The sequence below is a fragment of the Corylus avellana genome, chromosome ca8 (assembly GCF_901000735.1).
Source record: "Corylus avellana chromosome ca8, CavTom2PMs-1.0".
Classification (NCBI taxonomy): Eukaryota; Viridiplantae; Streptophyta; class Magnoliopsida; order Fagales; family Betulaceae; genus Corylus; species Corylus avellana.
The window spans coordinates 21,465,974-21,486,016 of NC_081548.1; the positions used below are offsets into that span (position 1 = coordinate 21,465,974).

At 36.0% G+C, this 20,043-nt stretch overlaps 2 protein-coding genes and 1 pseudogene across 5 annotated transcripts; 2 read left to right on the forward strand and 1 right to left on the reverse strand.

Annotated features, from left to right (window-relative positions):
* The first annotated feature begins 2,875 nt into the window (after positions 1-2,875).
* LOC132189146 (uncharacterized) lies at positions 2,876-3,718 on the forward strand. Its single transcript, XM_059603693.1, has one exon. It carries the CDS (start codon positions 3,091-3,093, stop codon positions 3,559-3,561), a length of 471 nt encoding a protein of 156 aa, XP_059459676.1. The 5' UTR covers positions 2,876-3,090; the 3' UTR covers positions 3,562-3,718.
* A 509-nt stretch (positions 3,719-4,227) lies between these two features.
* Positions 4,228-13,282, forward strand: LOC132189143 (70 kDa peptidyl-prolyl isomerase-like). 4 transcript variants are annotated; one of them, XR_009441010.1, is made up of 16 exons: positions 4,228-4,896; positions 5,011-5,532; positions 5,617-5,703; positions 5,794-6,054; positions 6,213-6,293; positions 6,377-6,457; positions 7,149-7,343; positions 8,007-8,096; positions 8,203-8,378; positions 8,742-8,864; positions 8,947-9,093; positions 9,911-10,038; positions 10,125-10,245; positions 11,481-11,722; positions 12,459-12,506; positions 13,085-13,282. XR_009441010.1 is itself a non-coding variant. In XM_059603691.1 (14 exons), the coding sequence occupies exons 2-14, from the start codon at positions 5,334-5,336 to the stop codon at positions 11,595-11,597; spliced, it is 1,806 nt and encodes a 601-aa protein (XP_059459674.1). In that variant the 5' UTR covers positions 4,228-4,896; positions 5,011-5,333; the 3' UTR covers positions 11,598-11,749. The 4 variants fall into 4 exon arrangements, 2 of the variants coding, with proteins under 2 accessions (XP_059459674.1, XP_059459675.1); XR_009441011.1 differs by lacking the exon at positions 12,459-12,506; XM_059603691.1 differs by lacking the exons at positions 12,459-12,506; positions 13,085-13,282 and having other exon boundaries at positions 11,481-11,749.
* A 1,057-nt stretch (positions 13,283-14,339) lies between these two features.
* Positions 14,340-17,359, reverse strand: LOC132189145 (7-deoxyloganetin glucosyltransferase-like; annotated as a pseudogene).
* Positions 17,360-20,043: the final 2,684 nt, after the last annotated feature.

A 20,043-nucleotide genomic window follows, 5' to 3' on the forward strand; every position in this document is an offset into this window, starting at 1 on the left:
CAAAATAGAATCTGATAAACTAATATTAATCCAACTAAGAAGGCATTGATCCTTCTTAGTCCAAATAGCATAATCTGGATTAGATACTTCCTTACCTACATCAGAGGGCATGGCCCAATACTGTCAACAATACCCATTAATTCATGAGCACGCAAAATGAACTCAAATTGAGTCAACCAATAGCGGATGTAATTGTGATTGTCAAGTTTGAAGTAATTTTGAGAGGTAACATTTGGCGGAGAAAAAGTAAAAGATTGATTTGAGCTAGAAGAAGTCATGGAAGATCGAAGAGATAGTGTAGGCCTTAATGACTCTGATACCATAAAACAGAAAATATATGAAAGAGAAATAGATAATGTATCTATCCCGTAAGTATATTGAAATATATATAGACTTACACTTAAATATAGTTAACAACAAGAGATAAGATTATAAAAGAGATAAAGTTACAACTGAAAAGATAGAGATTAATCTTTTGCCTTATCATCTTGATTTGAAATTCAAAGTCTTCATTATCTTCTACGTAGCACCTGTCTTATCAACTTGATTTGAATGTCAAGTAATTGCCTTATCTTGATTCGAATGTTGGGCTGCTAGGATAGTATTGTTAACAGTAAGAACTGATTGCTGTCTTTTAGCAATTTTAATGAGAACCACTTTTTTGTTTTTGTTTTTTTTTGTTTTTAAAAAAAGAGGAGTGTGCATAACTTAACCATTAGTCTCTACCTTTTTATTATTATTATTATTTTTTTTAAATTTTTAACCATTAGTATACTTATTATTCTGTTTGATGTGAGCTGGAGCCAATGGTGAGGTGTGCGTGACGTTCCAAGCCCATCACCACGGGCCCTATATTAGAAAATTAGTAATTATTATTGAAGAAAATCACTGTTATATTGTTTGAAACCGAGGCCTTTTTGTCAAATGTATTAATTAATTTTCCCCCAAAGAAATTTGACCACTATAACGAGTTCAAATGAGACCATCATACCCCTCCCCTTATCCTTACAAGTTTTCTTATTTAAGTTCTGTGATTAGCAGTAGGCTAGTAGCTAATCAGTCATATATTTTATTAATTTTATATATAAAAAAAAGAGATAACGAATGAAAGATGAGATACACAAAATAAAATCTGAAAAGATGTTTTGATTCTTGAAAATAGTTGTAAATTGCTATTGACTCTTGAGCCACACAATTTCATTTTAGTCATTCATTTTATGATAACAGATTGCTCCCCCATATGCATTATTCAAATCTTCCTATTTTCCTCCCTCTCTGTCCTACCTGGCTACCTCTCTCGTCCTTTCTATCTATTTCTTTGAACACGTTGGTTGATCACTACGTCTCCATTGAAAATGATTGCACGACGGAAACCGATACGATGGGCGCCTACAGCTATCAAATAATCAAACTATCCTGCCGCCCTCTGAATCTCTGATGGTTAGTATGAGGTCCACAGGCACAGGGTCATAATTTTTTTAAATTATTAAATTTAGGTTTTTTTTTTTTAATTTTTATACATTAATCAACTTAAAAAAATATTACTTGTAAAAAAAATGACATATTATCAATGAGAATTGCATATATTTTTCTCACGTTTGTGTTATTTATATTGTAAAAAAAATAAATTAAGGTAAAAGTTGTATTTTTTGGCTCAGTGGCTTCTATTGAAGCGTAAGTTCTTGAGGAACTGCAGAGGCCGAAACTCACAAAGTGCAAACTGTTTATTGAGGCTACACTCATCTCTTGAATAGCTAGTGAGTACCTTGTTCTGTGTAAAAAATTTTTCAGGAGTATGATACACGGAATTGAAGTTTATTCTGCAGGAATAGGTTAAAGAGCCCCTACCTTAAGAGAATTTCCGTCATAAAAAATAAAAAAAAAATAAAAAAAAAGGTCTTTTTAACTATTTCCGTAACATGTCATCTTAATAATTATGACATTTTTTATGACGTAATAAACATTTTGAGAATTTACAATTTTTTAAAAAACTATAGATAATCCTTATCCCAACCCACAACCTGATGTATAAAATTAGTGTAGTAAATCTTAACATTAAAGTCACTTTAATGCATTTTTACCATGCTGACTCATGCAGTGGGCCGGCCAAACAGAGATTTTCTCAAGAGTGGACCATCACCGACGACGGTTCGTCGGTTTCCATGTTTTTGTCCCATAAACATGAGCAATAATTAATGGGGACCATCAGGATGACGGACCAATTAGCCATAAATGGGGACATGGCTTATTTTTTAAAAAAATTAATCTGTTTTCAACGAAATTTGTGTACCAAAAAAAAAAAAAAAAACAAATGAGAAGCCCCTTTCAGGTAGGAAGGTGGAATGGAATGGAATTGGAATTGGTCTGCATTCCAAGCTTAGGATACCCGGTGACGCAGCAAAGTGTGAATGGCATAAATGTTGAAGACCCAGCAGTCGACTCAATCCCTTATCTCTTTTATTATTATTATTATTATTATTTTTAGGAGTAATTTTACTTTAAACTCAAATTAATATACAATTTGACAAATTTTTAAATTTCAAAATTTCTTAATTTAAATTCTTGAACTTTCAATTACAGTAAATTTAAACCCTTTTGTCATATATTTTTTTGATATGTTCACACAAGAAAAGGAAGAGAGGAATTCGAACTAGTAATATTCACTTCATGAAGCGTGATTCATATCTAATTGAGCTACTATTTAAGAACTAGAGGTTTTAAGGTTTAGAAGCTTGTGAAATCGCATGTTAATTTGATGAATCTAAAATCAAGTTATCACAATTTTTTATTTTATTTATTTTTTTAATTTTAAAATTTGGCCAACCTTTTCTGACACAGGATTAGTCAGCTAGTTCTTATCTGGTTTTCTAATCCGGCGGGCTTTGAGAAAGTCCAATTAAATCTCACCATTTTCTACTTTTCTTCCTTCGCACCTACCTTCCTATTCTACAGCACTGCTTCTACAAAGCCTTTCCCTCACACCCACTACGCCATCAAGAGCTACCCATCCCTCTCTGAATTCCGATTAGAAGGTTTTCTGTCACCAATCTTTCTTTACCTTTCACCACTGTCTCACAAGGACGAGCAAAAATGGGAATCAAGGGACACCACCAAAACAGGTTCGTCCGGTTCATAACAATACCCTTTAGACTTCTGGGGAAAACAAAGGACCTTTACGTCCGAAGCATGACGAGCTGCGCACAGGGAGTGGGCCACAGCCAGAGCATGGGCAGCGGGGTTGCCTTGCCGAAGAGCTTCAGCGTCAGCTCGTCGAGGTGCAGCGACGATGACGATTTGAAAGAGCTCATCAGAGCTGCCTCGACTAGGACTTTGGTTGATAGGATTGACGTGGATATGATTCTCAAGCAGCAGGCGGCGCAGTCGGCGGTGATGATGGCCGGATCGAGGGGTTTGCCCAAGAGCTCTAGCGTCGGAATGGGCAAGATCGACGAGGACAGGCCGTGTGATTTTGAAGAAGTTGGTGTTGGCGCCGGGAAGGCGGATTTGTTTTATCCGAGAAGCAGAAGCTACGCTGTCACAAAGAGAAGTGTTGAGTTTTGATCATCATCTCCTGCAACCAGGCTTGTAAGAGATGCATGTTGGGTGGGGGGTGGGGAGAGTAAGAATTACTCTCTTATTGGTTGGTTTTATTAATCTTGTGTCGTTTGAAATGTTTTGTATAAAAGGTGAATGAAATGGAATTGGGATTGTTTGTTAATTTGTTCTCAAATAGGATTATTCAATATTCAGCACCCCCTTCCCTCTCCCCCAATGTTTTAAAAAAACTTCAGATTTTAAAAGGATGCAAATTTCACTGGATTGATTGCCACCTAGCATTACTTTTGAGCATGATTGCAAACCAGTCCTGTCTCTCTATCACGAACCCATTTAGATGGATCAATGCAAGGCAAAACATAGTCTTATCTGATTAACAAGCGGAAAACAAAAATTAGAAAGAACAAAAAAAACAAAAAAAAAAAAACAAGCGGAAAACAAAAGAATCAGAGAAAATTAAGAAAAAGGAAAGAAAATGTTGATGAGTTCTTGGCCCAATAGCCTATGAACTCCTGTGTCCCCGCCCTCGAAGTACCCAGAACCAGAAGGATCCGGCTTCTATGCGGTAGTGAAAACTACCGCATAGATGCTGTAGGCCAAAACGATATCGTTTAGCTTTAGTAAAATAAGTGCTAGCACCTGAATTTTACGCCGTTTCAAAACTGCCGACACAGTAAAGTTGCAGGCATAGAAAAAGAAACTAACAGTGGGTCTAGCAATCTCAAGGATCTGGTCACCCCGGACGTGCTTCAGTCAAGGGACAAGAAGGTGACTGCCCCCAAGGAGACCAAGGCCAGGTTCGAGGACAGGTTCAAGGCTGAGAAGAACAGGTGGTCCTTGAGATTCAATTGCAAATTAGATGTAATCTCTCTTCTCTCGCGAACACAGAGTGGGCTGTGGGTGAGGTTTGTTGATTTTTGAGAAGGTTTGGAGACTGTAAGTGGGGTTTTCAATCTTGCTCTTTCTATGGAATTATGTAGTTGTTGATGTCAAAAAAAATGTAGTTGTTGATGGGTTTCTTGGAATAAGCGAAATGGGCAAGTACCCAAATTATTTTTTCTTCTTTGTTGATATTTCATTGTGCCTACAGATATTTGTTGATTTGCTAGAGATTATGTCCTTTTCCTTTTTGCATCACCATTTCATTATCTAATGATTCAGATTTGTCCTGTTTTGATAAGATTTGAGAGGTATTGAAAGTGGAAACAGAGTGTACTCGATGCCATTTTTTTGTTTCTGTTCACCTTGAATATGCAGATTCAAAAAAGAAAAACACAAGACCTGGGAGCAATCTAGGAGACTTTGGACGAGATGTAGCATGTGTCGTTTCAAATTCAACATGTTGGTTTCTTTTTCTTTGCCTGCAACTTTACTGTGACGGCCGTTTTGAAACGGCGTAAAATTCACGTGCTGCCTTATTTTACTAAACCTAAACGATAGCGTTTTGGCCTACAGCATATATGCGGTAGTTTTCACTACCGCATAGAAGCCAGATCCGAACCAGAAGGTTACATGATCCAAATCATTCATATTAAAGAAAAAGACCAAGATAGCCCTCTTCAACTAGGTTGAAATAACGAACATGCCCTGTCACAGCAATGATGACGTGGCTACTGTCACTAGAACCAAATCGTCGCGCCACATAACCTCACCAACGCTGTATTTCCGATCAATCTTGCGGACCTTTACTTGACTCACATAGACCATAGTCTCACCAGCAAAAGCAGTAAAGCACCACACTCGCGCTGGTTCCTATTGATCGATCGGAAGGTCCCGCCATGGCGGCAGAGAAAGCGACGAACGAGTCGGAAATCGAGGGCGAGGACGACCTCGACGAAGAGCCTGGGGAGGTGATCGAATCGGCGCCACCTCTCAAGGTCGGCGACGAGCGCGAGCTCGGTAGCTTTGGCCTCAAGAAGAAGCTCCTCAAGCGCGGCCATGGATGGGAGACCCCTGAGCTCGGTGACGAAGTCACTGGTACACTAGTAGTCAATCACAATTTCAGTTTCTTTTGTTCTTATTTGAATTTGTTGATGGAAATGATTGTTCAATTGAATGCAGTTCATTATGTTGGTACTTTGCTTGACGGAACAAAGTTCGATTCCACCAGAGATAGAGGCGAACCTTTGACTATAAAGCTTGGTAACGGTGAGTTCTTAATTTTTTGTTTGTTTGTTGAAATCCAATTCGCTGTTTAGTTTAGTTTCATTTTACTAGTTCATTGAAGGGGATTGATAGGTCAAGTGGTTACTGGACTGGATCAAGGGATAATTACAATGCAGAAGGAGGAGACCTCGATGTTCACATTGCCTCCTGAATTAGCCTACGGAGCTGCGGGCCTCAACGGCGCGGTTCCGCCCAATTCAGTTGTTCAGTTTGAAGTCCAGCTCGTCTCATGGATCACAGTGGTGGATATTTGCAAAGGCGGTGGAATTATCAAGAAAATAATGGAGAAGGGAGACAGGAATGAGGTTCCTGGTGATTTGGACGAAGTTCTTGGTAATGCTCTAAGGCTTATTATGTTATTTTCTTTTTGTTTACTTTGCTATTATCATTATGAAAAACGTGAGAAAATTTTTTAATTCTGTTTTGGCTGTGTGAGTATTGTAATTCAATTGTTTGGAGATGTTGAGGGATTTTTTTGTTGTTGATACCAGTGAAGTACCGAGTGGCGCTGGATGATGGCACTGTTGTTGCCGAGACAACAGAAGAAGGATTTGAATTTTATGTGAAGGATGGTAATTTTTTTTGGTACCAAAGAGGGTATAGTAAATGTTCTGTTTATAGTGCCGATTCGTGGTGATTAGCTTGTTTCTTGCAGGTCATCTTTGTCCAGCATTGCCAAAGGCTGTAAGGACCATGAGAAGGGGAGAGAAGGCCCAATTAGTTGTTCAACCTCAGTGTACGTCTTTGCATCCTTCTTGTTATCAACAGTTATGTTAGAATTTGTGGTGTTCTCCTCGGGATAGGCTGAGATAAGGGGTGTTCTTGAGTGTCATAGTTGTATTCAGAGGCGAGAAATAACGAAATAAGAATTGGGAGAAGTGTAAATTATGAATGGCTGGACTTTTTCAACTCTATGTATTTAAATTTGGTGCTGTTCCCATTCTTAAGTTTAGAGTTGGGCATGTCGAGAGCAATCTGTTACCCAATATTCATTTCTATAGAGTCTAGCGTGTGAACCCCAAGCAGTCCATCACACTCCCCACCTACTCAATGCAACAAAATTAATTAAATTTTAAAATTGTGATTTGCTTATGGTTTAGTGGAGGTCATGATAAGTGCTTCATAGGATATTAAGTGGAGTGAGTAATGGCATGCTTCAAATATACAAGCATTTGTTGCGAGGGTGAGTTCTGGGATCCTTCTAATGTATCTTGTAAAAGCTATCAAGATCCTCTCTTCTTCTTCTTTTTTGGCCATGTATTAGCTAATGAATTGCTTCGGATTCTCTTTTTTCTTCACATGACAGCCAGGTAAGTTAATAATTCTTTTTTTTTTTTTTTTTTAAAAAAAACCTTGTCTTGTTTCCTAACTTTGAAGATTTGAAGTCCTGCCCAAGGTTAAAAGTACTAACAACAAATCTTTCGCAGATGCCTTTGGGGAGGAGGGGAGGAACATGAGTAATGGGGTTCATTCAATTCCCCCAAGTTCTTTGCTGAACATTGATGTGGAGTTGGTCTCCTTCAAGCCTGTTATTGACATTATTGGTGATTCCAAAGTATTTAAGAAGATCTTAAAAGAAGGTGAAGGTGCTGTTGTTGCTAATGAGGGTGCAACTGTTACTAGTAAGTAGACCGATGTGTACATTACTATTTGCAATATTGTCAAAATTCACTTGGATTGCAAAGTTGTGAAGGGTGGAATTGACTTGGATCTGAATAGGAATTTAGAATTTCAAACATTTATAGATAATAGATATGATATGAGATGTTACTTGGTAAACTTAACATATGCAGGCATGCTCAGATACTTCAAAGTTCTTTATACAAATCATTCTTTTGCTCTTGCACAGAATTATGGAGATATCAAATAGATATAAATTATCAAATTAAAGTCAATTCATATGCACCAGGCGTGCAAAAAGCTTCTTACTTTTCCCTTATCATGAAGGCTGTTAGTCAAAGTTTAGTATTCAACTTGGAAAATTCTTGAATTTGTCCTTGGATCTGCTGTATCTCTTTACTTTAATGTGTTACTTAGATAAAAACAAAGACAAAGAACTATGTATCAAAGTCAGCAACCAAAGATAAACAAATAGTCCAAACTTTTTACTTGAATGTAAAATGTTATCATACAGTGCATGAAGAATAGCACCATTAAAAATTCAGGGGAAATAAAATCTTGTATCTTGGAAACGTCAAGCGAGGTTATATGTTTTGAATCAAATGGACCTGTAAGGTCACATGATTTTATATGTTAAACTGTTGTAATAAATTCCCACTTTGCAGTTAGCTATGTGGCTAGGCTGGAAGATGGCACTGTATTTGAGAAAAAAGGAATTGATGGAGAGCAGCCTTTGGAGTTTATAACTGATGAAGGTCGGTTTTATTCCTAAACTTTATTGATATCCTCTTTATGTTATACATTTTGTTTGTCTGATTGTTAAAAAGCCGCTTTGACTAGACTTTGCCTTGCTGTCTGTAGAACAAGTAATTGCTGGTCTAGACCGAGCAGTGGCAACAATGAAGAAGGGAGAGCGAGCGATATTGACTATACATCCTGATTTTGGATTTGGAAGCAGTGAAGTAAGGCGGGATCTTGCTGTAATTCCACCATCTTCAAATGTAGTCTATGAAGTTGAAATGTTAGATTTTTTTAAGGTAACAATCATTTTGATGAAATTGTAGGTTAAACAATGAGATATCATTCCTATCTTTCTGATTTTTTTATAAGATTATCATTACATTGCGGGACAATTTGATTTCATTAATTAGAGAAAAATATATTCAACATGAGCAATGTTGTTCTCTGTTAGCATATAGAAGCTTGGACTTTTTTTTTTAATTTTTAATTTTATTTTTTAAAAATAACAATGATGAGGTTTTGATGACATTTTTTGGTGTTTTTCTTTGTAAGCTCCGTATGTGTTGAGCCAGTATATATTACTAGATCGAATATTTGGATCCTTTCAGCATATTCTCTAATTTATCTTGTTGCTTACTTATTACTTCTTTGGTAAAAAGGAAAAAGCACCTTCGGAAATGAGTAACAGTGAGAAGATTGAGGCTGCTAGAATGAAGAAAGAAGAAGGCAATCTATTATTTAAAACTGGAAAGTATCAACAAGCAGGGAAAAAATATGACAAGGTAACTCGATATGTACCTGTGTGCACATCTAAATCCAGTTTGATTAGCTTATAGTCTGAGTTGCTATATTGTATTCTCTCAGGCTGCAGACTACATAAGTGAAGATGAATCGTTTGGGGATGATGAGGAAAAGCTTGCTAAAAAATTAAGAGTTGCTTGCTGGTTGAACCGTGCAGCATGTAGCCTCAAATTACATGACTTTCAGGGAACAATCAAGTTATGTTCACAGGTAGATTCTGTAAGAAGAAATATAGACCAAAGATGGAAAAAAAAAAAAAAAAAAAAAATCCAACCAATATGCATATAGAGAAGTAAAGCACTGGATTACTTGAAAACTTCTTCCCGGATAGAGTGAACTAAGCATATTTAAAGGTGGAAGAATTGACAATTAAAGGAGATGTATAAATGAGATTATGGATGACATAGAAATTGATAAGCAAAGGAAATGGGCTGGTCTTTTCCCGTGCTGTTTGTGGACAATGTGGCTATTATTAAGATCCAATGAATGAGATCCCTGAAGCCAGGCAATTCAAATGTTTGGATCGTGGGGTTGACAATAATCTTTTTCAATTAAGGCATTGGTGATCAAAAGTTTGCTGTTCTGACTTTGTTTTTTGCCTTGAGGACCCTATGGGCTTGGGTCTAGTTCTTCTGAAGTGTTCCTTGTGCTTGTAATCACAAATGTGTCTCAGGCTCACAGCATGGTACATGATGTTGTGAAAGCTGTCATGATTTCACTGAGAAAGGATCGATTAAAATTATTTATGCACTTTTTTTTTCCCAGTAAAATGATGGCAGTGCCACTCTGTACACTATTTTATTTGCACATTACTGCTGTCACAGATTGGCAAATGCAGCAACCATAAAAAATGAATATATAGGAGCCACCCGCAGGAAAATATTGCATAGTGGGGTGAATAATCTCTGCAAGTTTTATAGTGTCAAGTTGGAAGGAGGAAATGAATCTGCTTATAGTATCTATTTGTTTAGAAGGGCGGAATATCAGAACAAAATCGTCTCATATTATAAATTCTAACCTCTTGCAGGTGCTAGACATTGAGTTCCACAATGTAAAAGCTTTGTACAGGCGAGCACAAGCTTATATGGAAACTTCAGATTTTTTCTCTGCAGAATTAGATATCAAGAAAGTTCTTGAGACTGATCCACTGCACAGGTAACTGAAGGTGTCAGAATCTGCTACGTGCAATTAGATGTGATATGCTATGCAGTCCCTCAAACATCCTGTGGTTCTTTCTCCAGGGAGGTGAAATTGATTCAGAAGAATTTGAAACGACTTCAAGCTGAAAGCAACCAGAGAGACTCAAAGCTCTACATAAACATGTTTGCACGTATGACAAGGGACACTCCTGTGGCAACAAAGGTGAGTGGTGTTTCTGTTATTTTAGTAGCTTTTAATGATCCTGAAGTTGGAAATTATTGTTCAATGTTTGGCTTGCATCTAAAAGAGGCAAGAAAGTTAAAAGGAGGTAAAAGATGTGTTTGCTGATTTGAACTTGGAATGTTTTTCCCAGCTGCTGAATTGCTATGCTTGATTCTTAGTGGCTAATAAAGTTTTAACTTCTTTATTTAAGTTTAATACATTACCACATTCACTGTTTAGGCACCATTTAAAGCAGCTGCACATTGCAACTGATACTTAACTTAACTACCATAAACATCTGCGTTGTAACAATTGCCACTTTTTTCTGTTTAAACATCTTTATCATTACACGCACCGCCATCAGCCTCTCTTCTGCCTCTGCTGTAACCCTTATTACCCATCTTCCTCTCTTGCTGCCATAGCACTATCAGTTCAACACAATCATCTATGTTAACACCTCCATCATAATTGTTACTGTAAATATCATGTCAATGGCTAAATGCATATTTTCCCACAATTGATCTTCTTAAGTATTGCCAAACATTCATGTCCTACATGCTTTTGCATTATGATACACTGATAAAAGTAAATTTGTTACTGAAAATCTCTGTTTAAGTGCTTTTTAGTTGGGGAACCACATGACACTTATTCCGTTATGATGACTAGGGATGTGATGGGAAATTTAGTGAAAATAATGCGAGTTTATATATACTATTTTCTAATTGGAACTTGAGGCATGATCTGTCCTCTTAAAAGGAGTCATCTAACACAGCAGACGTATCTCAATATAATATGTGACCTTAAAATGATATATCTTATAAATCCTACAAATGATCATTTGGATTAACCACATGGACTGATACCAATTAGAATTTCATGGTATTTCTTAGTGCACACCATTGTAGATTGAAGTTCTCTGAGTTGAAAATTGCTATTGGAAAAGCCTTGAACTTTTTTTAATTTTTTTTTAGTAACTTTAGTCACGCATCCAAGGCACTGGAGTTAGGGTTTCTGTCTACCATTCACATTTATATATTGTAGGTTGCATAAAAAACAAAGCTAGGGTTTGGTGTTACGGAGAAGTAACTAATACAAAATGGTTTTGAGAATGTTTCATTTTGAACGAATTTATTTATTTGTCATTTTTCTTGGGCTATGCTGGCTATGATCCCTTAAGTTAGTCATATGGATTATTCACAACATCTACCATATTTGTCTTTTGTTTATGCTGGCAGAAATTGAAGGTTGAAAAAGTGGAGGATGATGAAAATGTGGCAATGGAAATAGAAATGGAAAGAGTTGGTGATAGTTCAGCCCCTCCTGATGGTGAAATGGTTGTTGACTCTTGTTGAAAGATCTGTTCATGAAACATGTACAATCATGATAGCTCTTTAGAGCCAAGGATCGAAAATGACTAAGAGAGTCATTATAGAGGAAAAGGAAACAATCATGATAGTCGGTCATTAACTATCTCAAGGTATGAAATTATACTTTGTATTTCTTATGTGGTTGTGGATTTCAACCTTTCTCACCTAAAAAATTTGTACCCGTGGCTTAGTGAATGCCATGTAAGTCTAGAGGTTTGGGTAAAATAGGTCTCCTACCGGCCTTTTTTGTCGATGACCGTCATACACCAGGAATTTGTCCGTCCGTTAATTAGAACTACAGTGTAATGAACAAGGGTAATGGCTGTCATCTCTGGCCATAAGAGTGCAATATAACTGTAGAGGCATTAATCCACAAAACTTGGGAGTTTTTAATGAAACAGTCTGTGGCATTGAAATGTGGCCATGCGGAATAAAATTTTCTCTGCTGAAGGAGTGATTTCTAGTCGATACGAATAATATTTAACAAAATAAATTTCTTGATCATTTTGTTTTAATTCACCAGACACCCTAACAGGAATCGACAGCCCTATTAAATTGAAATAAGGCTCCTATTTATCTTTCTCCTCGTAGCAGCGCTAATTGGGCGACTCCACTTTTTGAAAAGCATATTCACAATGAAATACAATTAGGAAAACATCACATTAGGTATCACAACAAAATCCATCCTAAGCTTCACAATGTTAAAACACAGAACTGAGGAAACCATGTCCCAAAACAAACAAAAGTGCCCCACAACATTGCATTTTATAGGATTGATTGATATGATGGTACCAATAATTATTATTATTTTTTTAACAACTACTGATAAAAAATTAGACTCTACAGCTAAACATGTTTGCACGTATGACAAGGGACACTCCTGTGGCAACAAAGGTGAGTGGTGTTTCTGTTATTTTAGTAGCTTTTAATGATACTGAAGGCAAGAAAGTTAAAAAGCGGGTAAAATATGTGTTTGCTGATCGAACTTGAATGTTTTTCCCGGCTGCTGAATTGCTATGCATGATTCTTAGTGGCTAATAAAGTTTTAACTTCTTTATTTAACTGTCACTAATACATTATCACCACAACTACAATCACATTACCGCATTCACTGTTGAGGCACCATTTAAAGCAGCTCCTCATTGCAACTGATTCGTAACTACCATAAACATCTTCGTTGTAACAATTGCCACTTTTTCTGTCTCAACCTCTTTAACATTGTACGCCCCACCATCAACCTCTCTTGTGCCTCTGTTGTGACCCTTATTACCCATCTTCCTCTATTGTTGCCAAAGCACTATCAATTCAACACAATCATCTGCTAACACCTCTATCATAATTGCTACTGTAAATATCATGCCAATGGCTAAATGCATATTTTCCCACAATTGATCTTCTTAAGTATTGCCAAACATTCATACCCTACATACTTTTGCATTATGATATACTGATAAAGTAAAAATTTATTGCAGAAAATCACTGTTCAAGTGGTTTTTAGTTGGGGAACCACATGAAGATGACCAGGGGTGTGATGGGAAATTTAGTGAAAATAATGTGAGTTTATATATATTATTTTCTAATTGGAACTTGAGGCATGAATCTGTACTCTTTAAAGGAGTCATCTACCACGGCAGATGTATCTCAATATAATATGTGACCTTAAAATGATATATCTTAGAAATCCTACAAATGATCATTTGGATTAACCCAAAAAAAAAACCCTATAATACCAACATGGACTGATACCAATTAGAGTGTCATGGTATTTCAAAGTGCGCACCATTGTAGATTGAAGCTCTCCACCAATCAAACTGCTAATTATTTCAGGCCTTTTGTTCTTTCGGGTCTTTTGGGGATTCTGTGCATGTGAAATCTTAGGGTGATTTTGGTTACTTAATTTGGAGCTTTTTTGGTATTCTCATTGTCGATGGCTTAAGCAGTGAGGCAGGAAAACAAGGACTAGGAGACTTGGTGAGGACCGGTACAAGTAGTGAGGCGACCAAGTGTGCCAACTGTAATAGAGAAATACTAGGCTTACAAATAAATTTTACAAAAATTTTTTTTACAACATAATTAGAAATGAGATAAATTCAACTTTTGAAAAATTCAATCATATTGTGCTAAATCATGTTTTAAATTTTTTTTTTATAAAATTTGTTTGTAAACTTAATATTTTTTACTGTAATAATAACTCAAGTAGTGAGGCGACCATATATAAAATGGTTGCCTTGTGTGGTCGATGGCCCAAGTAGTGAGGCGGACAATGCAAGGATTAGGAGACTTGGTGATGACCTAGGCAGTGAGGCAATATTCAAGTATGTCAGATCTTCACGTGAGGACATTCATGTGAAAGTTGATCTCCAACCTCTCCAATGTTTTCATTGATTTTTGAATATATATATATATATATATATATATATATATACACGATAGAGAATTACTATTTAATAGACTGATATGCTACTGACATACAATTGAAATAACGTGGAAGAAAAAAAATAATCTTTTAGTTTTTTTTTTTTTTTACAAGTCCTTATTAAACAAAAAAACTTATTTTTGCTTTCACATTATCTTAATTGCACCTTACTAAATAATGTTACTCATATTACAAATTTGTCATACATGATCTTCAATACCGAAAATAGAAATATATAAAAAAAAATCCCCAGAATTAAATTGAAGAACACGGCAAGAATACGATAATTAAAATAATCCAATATATATAACCTAATCTTGTGGAGATAGAAGAACTTCATTAATCATTTTGTGAAGATTCACGTAGGATGACCCAGTAGGCCTACTAGTGGCCTCTTCTGCCAACTTTTTCCACTCTACAGCTTTCTTCCTCAACTCTTTCCCCTTCTCTCCCACCATCAGCTCTCTAACAAGGTTCTTTATTTCTTCTCTCTTAACACCGCCCTCTATCTCCATGCCTATGCCCCACTCATTGCAAGAGTATCGACAATTGGTATGTTGCTCCGCCAAAAATGGCCGAGAGATAATCGGCACTCCGCCGCACACACTTTCGATCGTGGAATTCCACCCACTGTGCGTCAAGAACCCTCCGATAGATGGATGGCCGAGAACTTGTTCTTGAGGACACCAATTTGCCAACATACCCCTTTCTTTGGTCTCTGCCAAGAATTCCGGAGGAAGAATGACCGAATCACCCCCCACAAGATCAGGCCTTATTATCCACAAGAATGTTTGGTTGCTATTTGCAAGTCCCCAAGCAAATTCAACCAATTCATCGCATGTCATGACCGTTACGCTTCCAAAATTCACGTAAAAAACAGAGTCGGGTTCTTTTTTGTCCAGCCATTCGAGACACCCAGCTTCTTCTTTCCATAAATTTGAGTCAATTAATATATGATTATTATCCGGGATCTGATTTAGGAGAAATTGTAGGGGACCAATTGGGTAAATAGGAGGAAACATGGATGAGAGAGCGTCTAACACTTGATGCTCTAAGGCATCAAAGGTATTGAAGAAGACAGCTGAAGCTTTTTGAGCAATCATTGGAAAATCTAGCATTGTATCATCTGGGTCCGTGGTTCTAACGAAGCTCGGAAGATCCCTTAAGCGAATACCTTTCATACCTGGAATCCAATCTTGACCGTTTCTAAATACCCATTTGTTAAATAGCTCGCATCTGTATAACAATTAAGAAATTCAATAAGTAATACCATGAGAACAATTTACACCTTAAATTGGGCATGTTTACACTAATAACATATTAGCAGTACCAAATCTTAGGTGACCATTTCGATTGACTGACTTATGGTCACGTTTCTACTAACAAACATTTTCAAATTAAGTAAGTGTGTCGCAAATAAATGACATGTGGTTGATGTTTAGCCGAAGATGCAAAGAAAAAAATGGCTAAATGCACTTTCGGTCTTGTAGTTTGAGACTGTAACAAATAGCTCGTTGGAGTTTAGAAAGTGATTAATTATAATTGGGTTAAATACTAAAAATTTTCTTAGGGTTTGGACACTTTATTTTTTTCCCTCTAAGTTTTGATTTGTATCACAGGAGGTATCTGTGGTTTTGATAAAGATCAAATTGGTCATTCCATCCATTAACCGTTAGTTGACTTAACGGAAATCCACATCACTGATGACGTGGCCACCTAATTTATTTATTTTTTAAAATTCAAAAAAAAAGGAAAAAATTCTAAAAAAAAAAAAAATTGGGGGTGGCCATAGGCTGGATGGGGGTGGTCAAAACCACCCCCAAATGGGCCCCCAATTTTATTATTTTTCTTTTTTTTCTTTCTTTTTTGAAAAAATATATATTTTTTTAAAAAAATAAAAAAATTAATTAGGTGGTCACGTTATCACTGATGACGTGGTCATTTATGCCAGGTGTCAAATTTTAATTGATCCACATGTCAGTGACGTGGACTTCCGTTAAGTCAACTAATGGTCAATGGATGGAATGACCAATTTAGTCATTATCAAAACCACAAGTATCTCATGTGTCCTGTGATACAAATCAAAACCTAAGGAGAAAAAAATAAAGTGTCCAAACCTTATGAGGGTTTTTAGTATTTAACCCATTATAATTTGGTAAGCAATAAGAAAAAAAAAATGGATCCATACCATATCAAAAAAATTAAGGAGAAGCTTCATAAAAGCTTCCTAAATTTCAACACGTTTTGACATTATTTCATTCAAAAACTCTCAATTTAAAGTATTGAATTTTTAATTTTTTGCAATGTCCCCCTTCGCTAAGATTTTTCGTTAAGTCTTGTCGAAATTTCCAAAATACCCATATTTTGCAAAAATCTTAACTAAATGAAACATTGCAAAAAATTGAAAGTTGCCATAAATTGAGAGTGTTTGAACATTTAAAAAGTGTAAAAAAATAAATAAAATGAATAAAAAAAAAATGGTGGAAGTACAAAAAAATTTTGTGAAAATTTTCCGAAAATCAATTAATAAACACCAATTACATAACAATGTATGCCCAATTTGCTTAATCACCGCCAAAAATACAAGCTACGTACAGGTTACCATATATATGACTTACGTACTGCATGTAGGTAGTGATCAATCACCTTTTAAACCCCGTAAAATTATTGGTCGTCACCCCAAATCAAACCATTAATTGCATTTTTTTTTTCAAAAAAAAAAAAGAAAAAAGAAAAAAGAAAACCCAAATAAATGGCAAGAAGATTGAAAAGTGGAAGTTAGTTGTGATTGGTGGATTAGTATCATGTACATACCTTTGAGTGGTGTTAGACCCTTCTCAATGAGACGGCGATATTGAACGTAGCCCATGAACCCACACGCGCTTGCTGTCCAGAAAAGAACATCAGGGATGCCCAGCTCTTCTGCTGCATCTAGAGTGAAGGTCATGGCACAATCCGAAACTATGCAAGTGACTGGAGGGACATTGGATGAAACGGTATCGTTGAGTTTCAAAAGAAGGTTTCTGAAGGGAGCTAAGCAATTTTTTGTTGTAGAGCGGCAGAGGGCTTTTATGTCCTGGGTGGCTTCGGCGTCGGAGTCGGGAAGGCCGTCGGGAATGGTTTGGAATCGGAAGGAGGGGAGGCCGTTGAGAGAGTTGGGACCTCGGGATTTTAGGAGCCGTTTATGGTTGAACTCTGTGTTTACGAAGGTGATATGAAAACCTCTGTAGTGGAGGATTTTGGCCATTTTTAACATGGGGTTTATGTGGCCTTGAGCTGGGAAGGGGATGCATACTGCATGGGGCTTCTCTGTAATGGCCGTCGGATCCATATTACTTGTCTCTCTAGACTCTCTCACAGCTGAAAATGGGATGATGGATATATAGTCTTCCTGCTTATTTTCATATTTTGTAGAGCAAGAAAGGACTATGGAGGATCGGAAGGTGTAAATGAATTCGGTTGATGGGTGACTTGACCCAATACCCATCAAGTTGGTGGGCTCCGGCTGGTGCTTTTTCTATTCTTCAACTGTTTGGTGTCTGTTGGACGCATCCTCTTAAAGGACAGAAAACTGTGTCTTTTTGTGGTAGCACCGTAAAAGGGAAAAAGAAAAAGAAAAAGAAAAAAGATCATCCTTTTTCAGACAGAGTGAGAGAGACGTACGCTTTTGAGTTTTGAGAAAGAAATCCTACCAAAAAAATCATTAGATCTACATATAGTGTTGGACAGTTGGGGAAATGAATTAACAAAGCTATTTCAGTACTGTCGCACACAATCTCGCTCACTCAGATTTCTTAATATGCTCAAAATGTGAAATTGACAGAATTTAAATTTAATCAATACTTTAATAAAATAAATACTTCATAACGTGGCAATGAAAATCACTGATGAATGTAATTAATCCAAAATCTAATGATAAAAATCATGGAGTGTACAGTACTTGAGAGTGTGTGTGGCTTTTTATTTTTATTTATTATTTTTATTATTATTTTTAATTCAAGTTAATTTAATTTTTATTAAAATCAGTTGAGTTCACAAAGATAAATTAATTTGAGCATGATTGCAAACAAGTCATATTTCTATTGAGTAATGGTATTTAATAGAATGTAATACAACTATCATATACGTACCTTGATCGATGATATGGTAGTAAAAATTAACCTTCAAATCAATACTTATAAAAAATAAAAAAATAAAAGACTAATTTTTATTATCACATTATCTCAATTGTATAATAATTGTATAACAGTGTAGTACTAATCCATATTTCACTCATGACCCTATTTTTTGAAAATTGATAGGACTATTAATTGTTATTAAAAGTCCCAGCCTAGGCCTAGAGAAATGCATTTGGCTTTCAAATTTATGCTTGATTAATTTCATGGTGTGTCTTCATGTTTTTTACTGGTCAAATCCTAATTTTGAGTTTGTCATTAGCAATCTCTGTTATATTTTGTAAATCAGAAAAAAAAAACAACGAAAATTGAAGAAATTCTATCTTGTAAACGAGATAAAGAGAAATAGGATATATATATATATATAGAAAATATTGACTCTTAGCATTTCTTCTTTTGAAATTATCCTCTTTAAATTGGACTTCTGCAACGGTTGAAGACAGAGAATGGGATGGTTTGCAATAATGTACAATTATATATTTTTCCCAAGCTAGAACGCGCGCTTGATCGTGTGAAAAAAAGAGATCCAAGGAATCTCTATATCCTTCAAGGAATCATGCATGAGATTTGAGTTGCCTGATCCTCTTCACCAATGCTTTCGGATCCAATAACCTAACAAGTCAATGAAATAGTGAAGTGTAAGAAGCGTCAATGAAGGGACAATAGAGCAACCTTTAAGCGGCAACATGCATGTAAGAAACATTTTTATTAAGGATGCTGAAAATATTCCAAATTATGTTATGTAGATATTATAACAAATCATACAGTATAGTCCGTGTGGAAATTGAAAATATTTAGCTTATTGCATATATGAATGCATGACTCTCACTTGCATTTTGGACATATGTCAATCTAATTATAGACTTGGTTGGAGAATTTCTTCTTACCTAGCTTGGAGGAAATATTTGTCCAAAAGTCGAGAACCACAAATACAATATTAATTTACATAAGCTAGCTGTACGTTTTCATGAAATCTCTCAAGAAACTTCACTTCTATCCTCAATTTACAAAAATTACAAAAATATTACTGATTATTTGAGGGATGTCCCAATAGGCAATGGTATCACCATCACAAAGCTATAACGTCCAGTGAGATTTAGTTACAACCTACAAGAGCAGGTGAAAATGTAGAATCAAACACAGTAGACTCTATAGGAGTAACTAACCATACAGCAAGCCCAATTGATAACTTGTTCATTAAGCATCCAGACATAACATTTCCATCGGTCCTTAAGGTTTGTTTGTTTGTTTTTTTTTTTTTTTTTTTTGGAAGTTGGAGCCTCATGTTTAAATAGCATTTCCAACGAGAAAGTTCCTTCTTAAAATTTGCTCAAACCAAGGGAATAACAAAATCTCAGTAAATGATCTCATCTATGATTTATTTGGTGAATATAATCAGGACTTCTATCACATAGCATGCTGGAAATTTTTATGAAGCAAATGGTAGAAGATGTTTAAGGTTATAAAACCAAGGGTCAATTCTGTCTTACTCATAACCCAATCAAAGCCAAATAACAGGAAAGTTTCTGCCTTGTCATATCTCCCAATGGAACCCAAACAACAGGGAAACTAATGAGGATCAATCCCTCACAACCTTTGTGGTATGAATACTTCTCAGAGGGAGCTGGTATCCTTGCACATCTTGAATGTTTTGAATAAGTAGTGGATACAGTGTTAATATTAGGATGTAAACATAGGAAGCATGTTTAGAGTAACATACATATTCAGACGGCCTGCATCTGCATGCTTCAATTATTTCACCGTATGAGTATGAAATGTTTAACATCAATAGTAAAATAATTACAATATAATTAAGAAAGTCTTAAGCTTTTGGACCCCC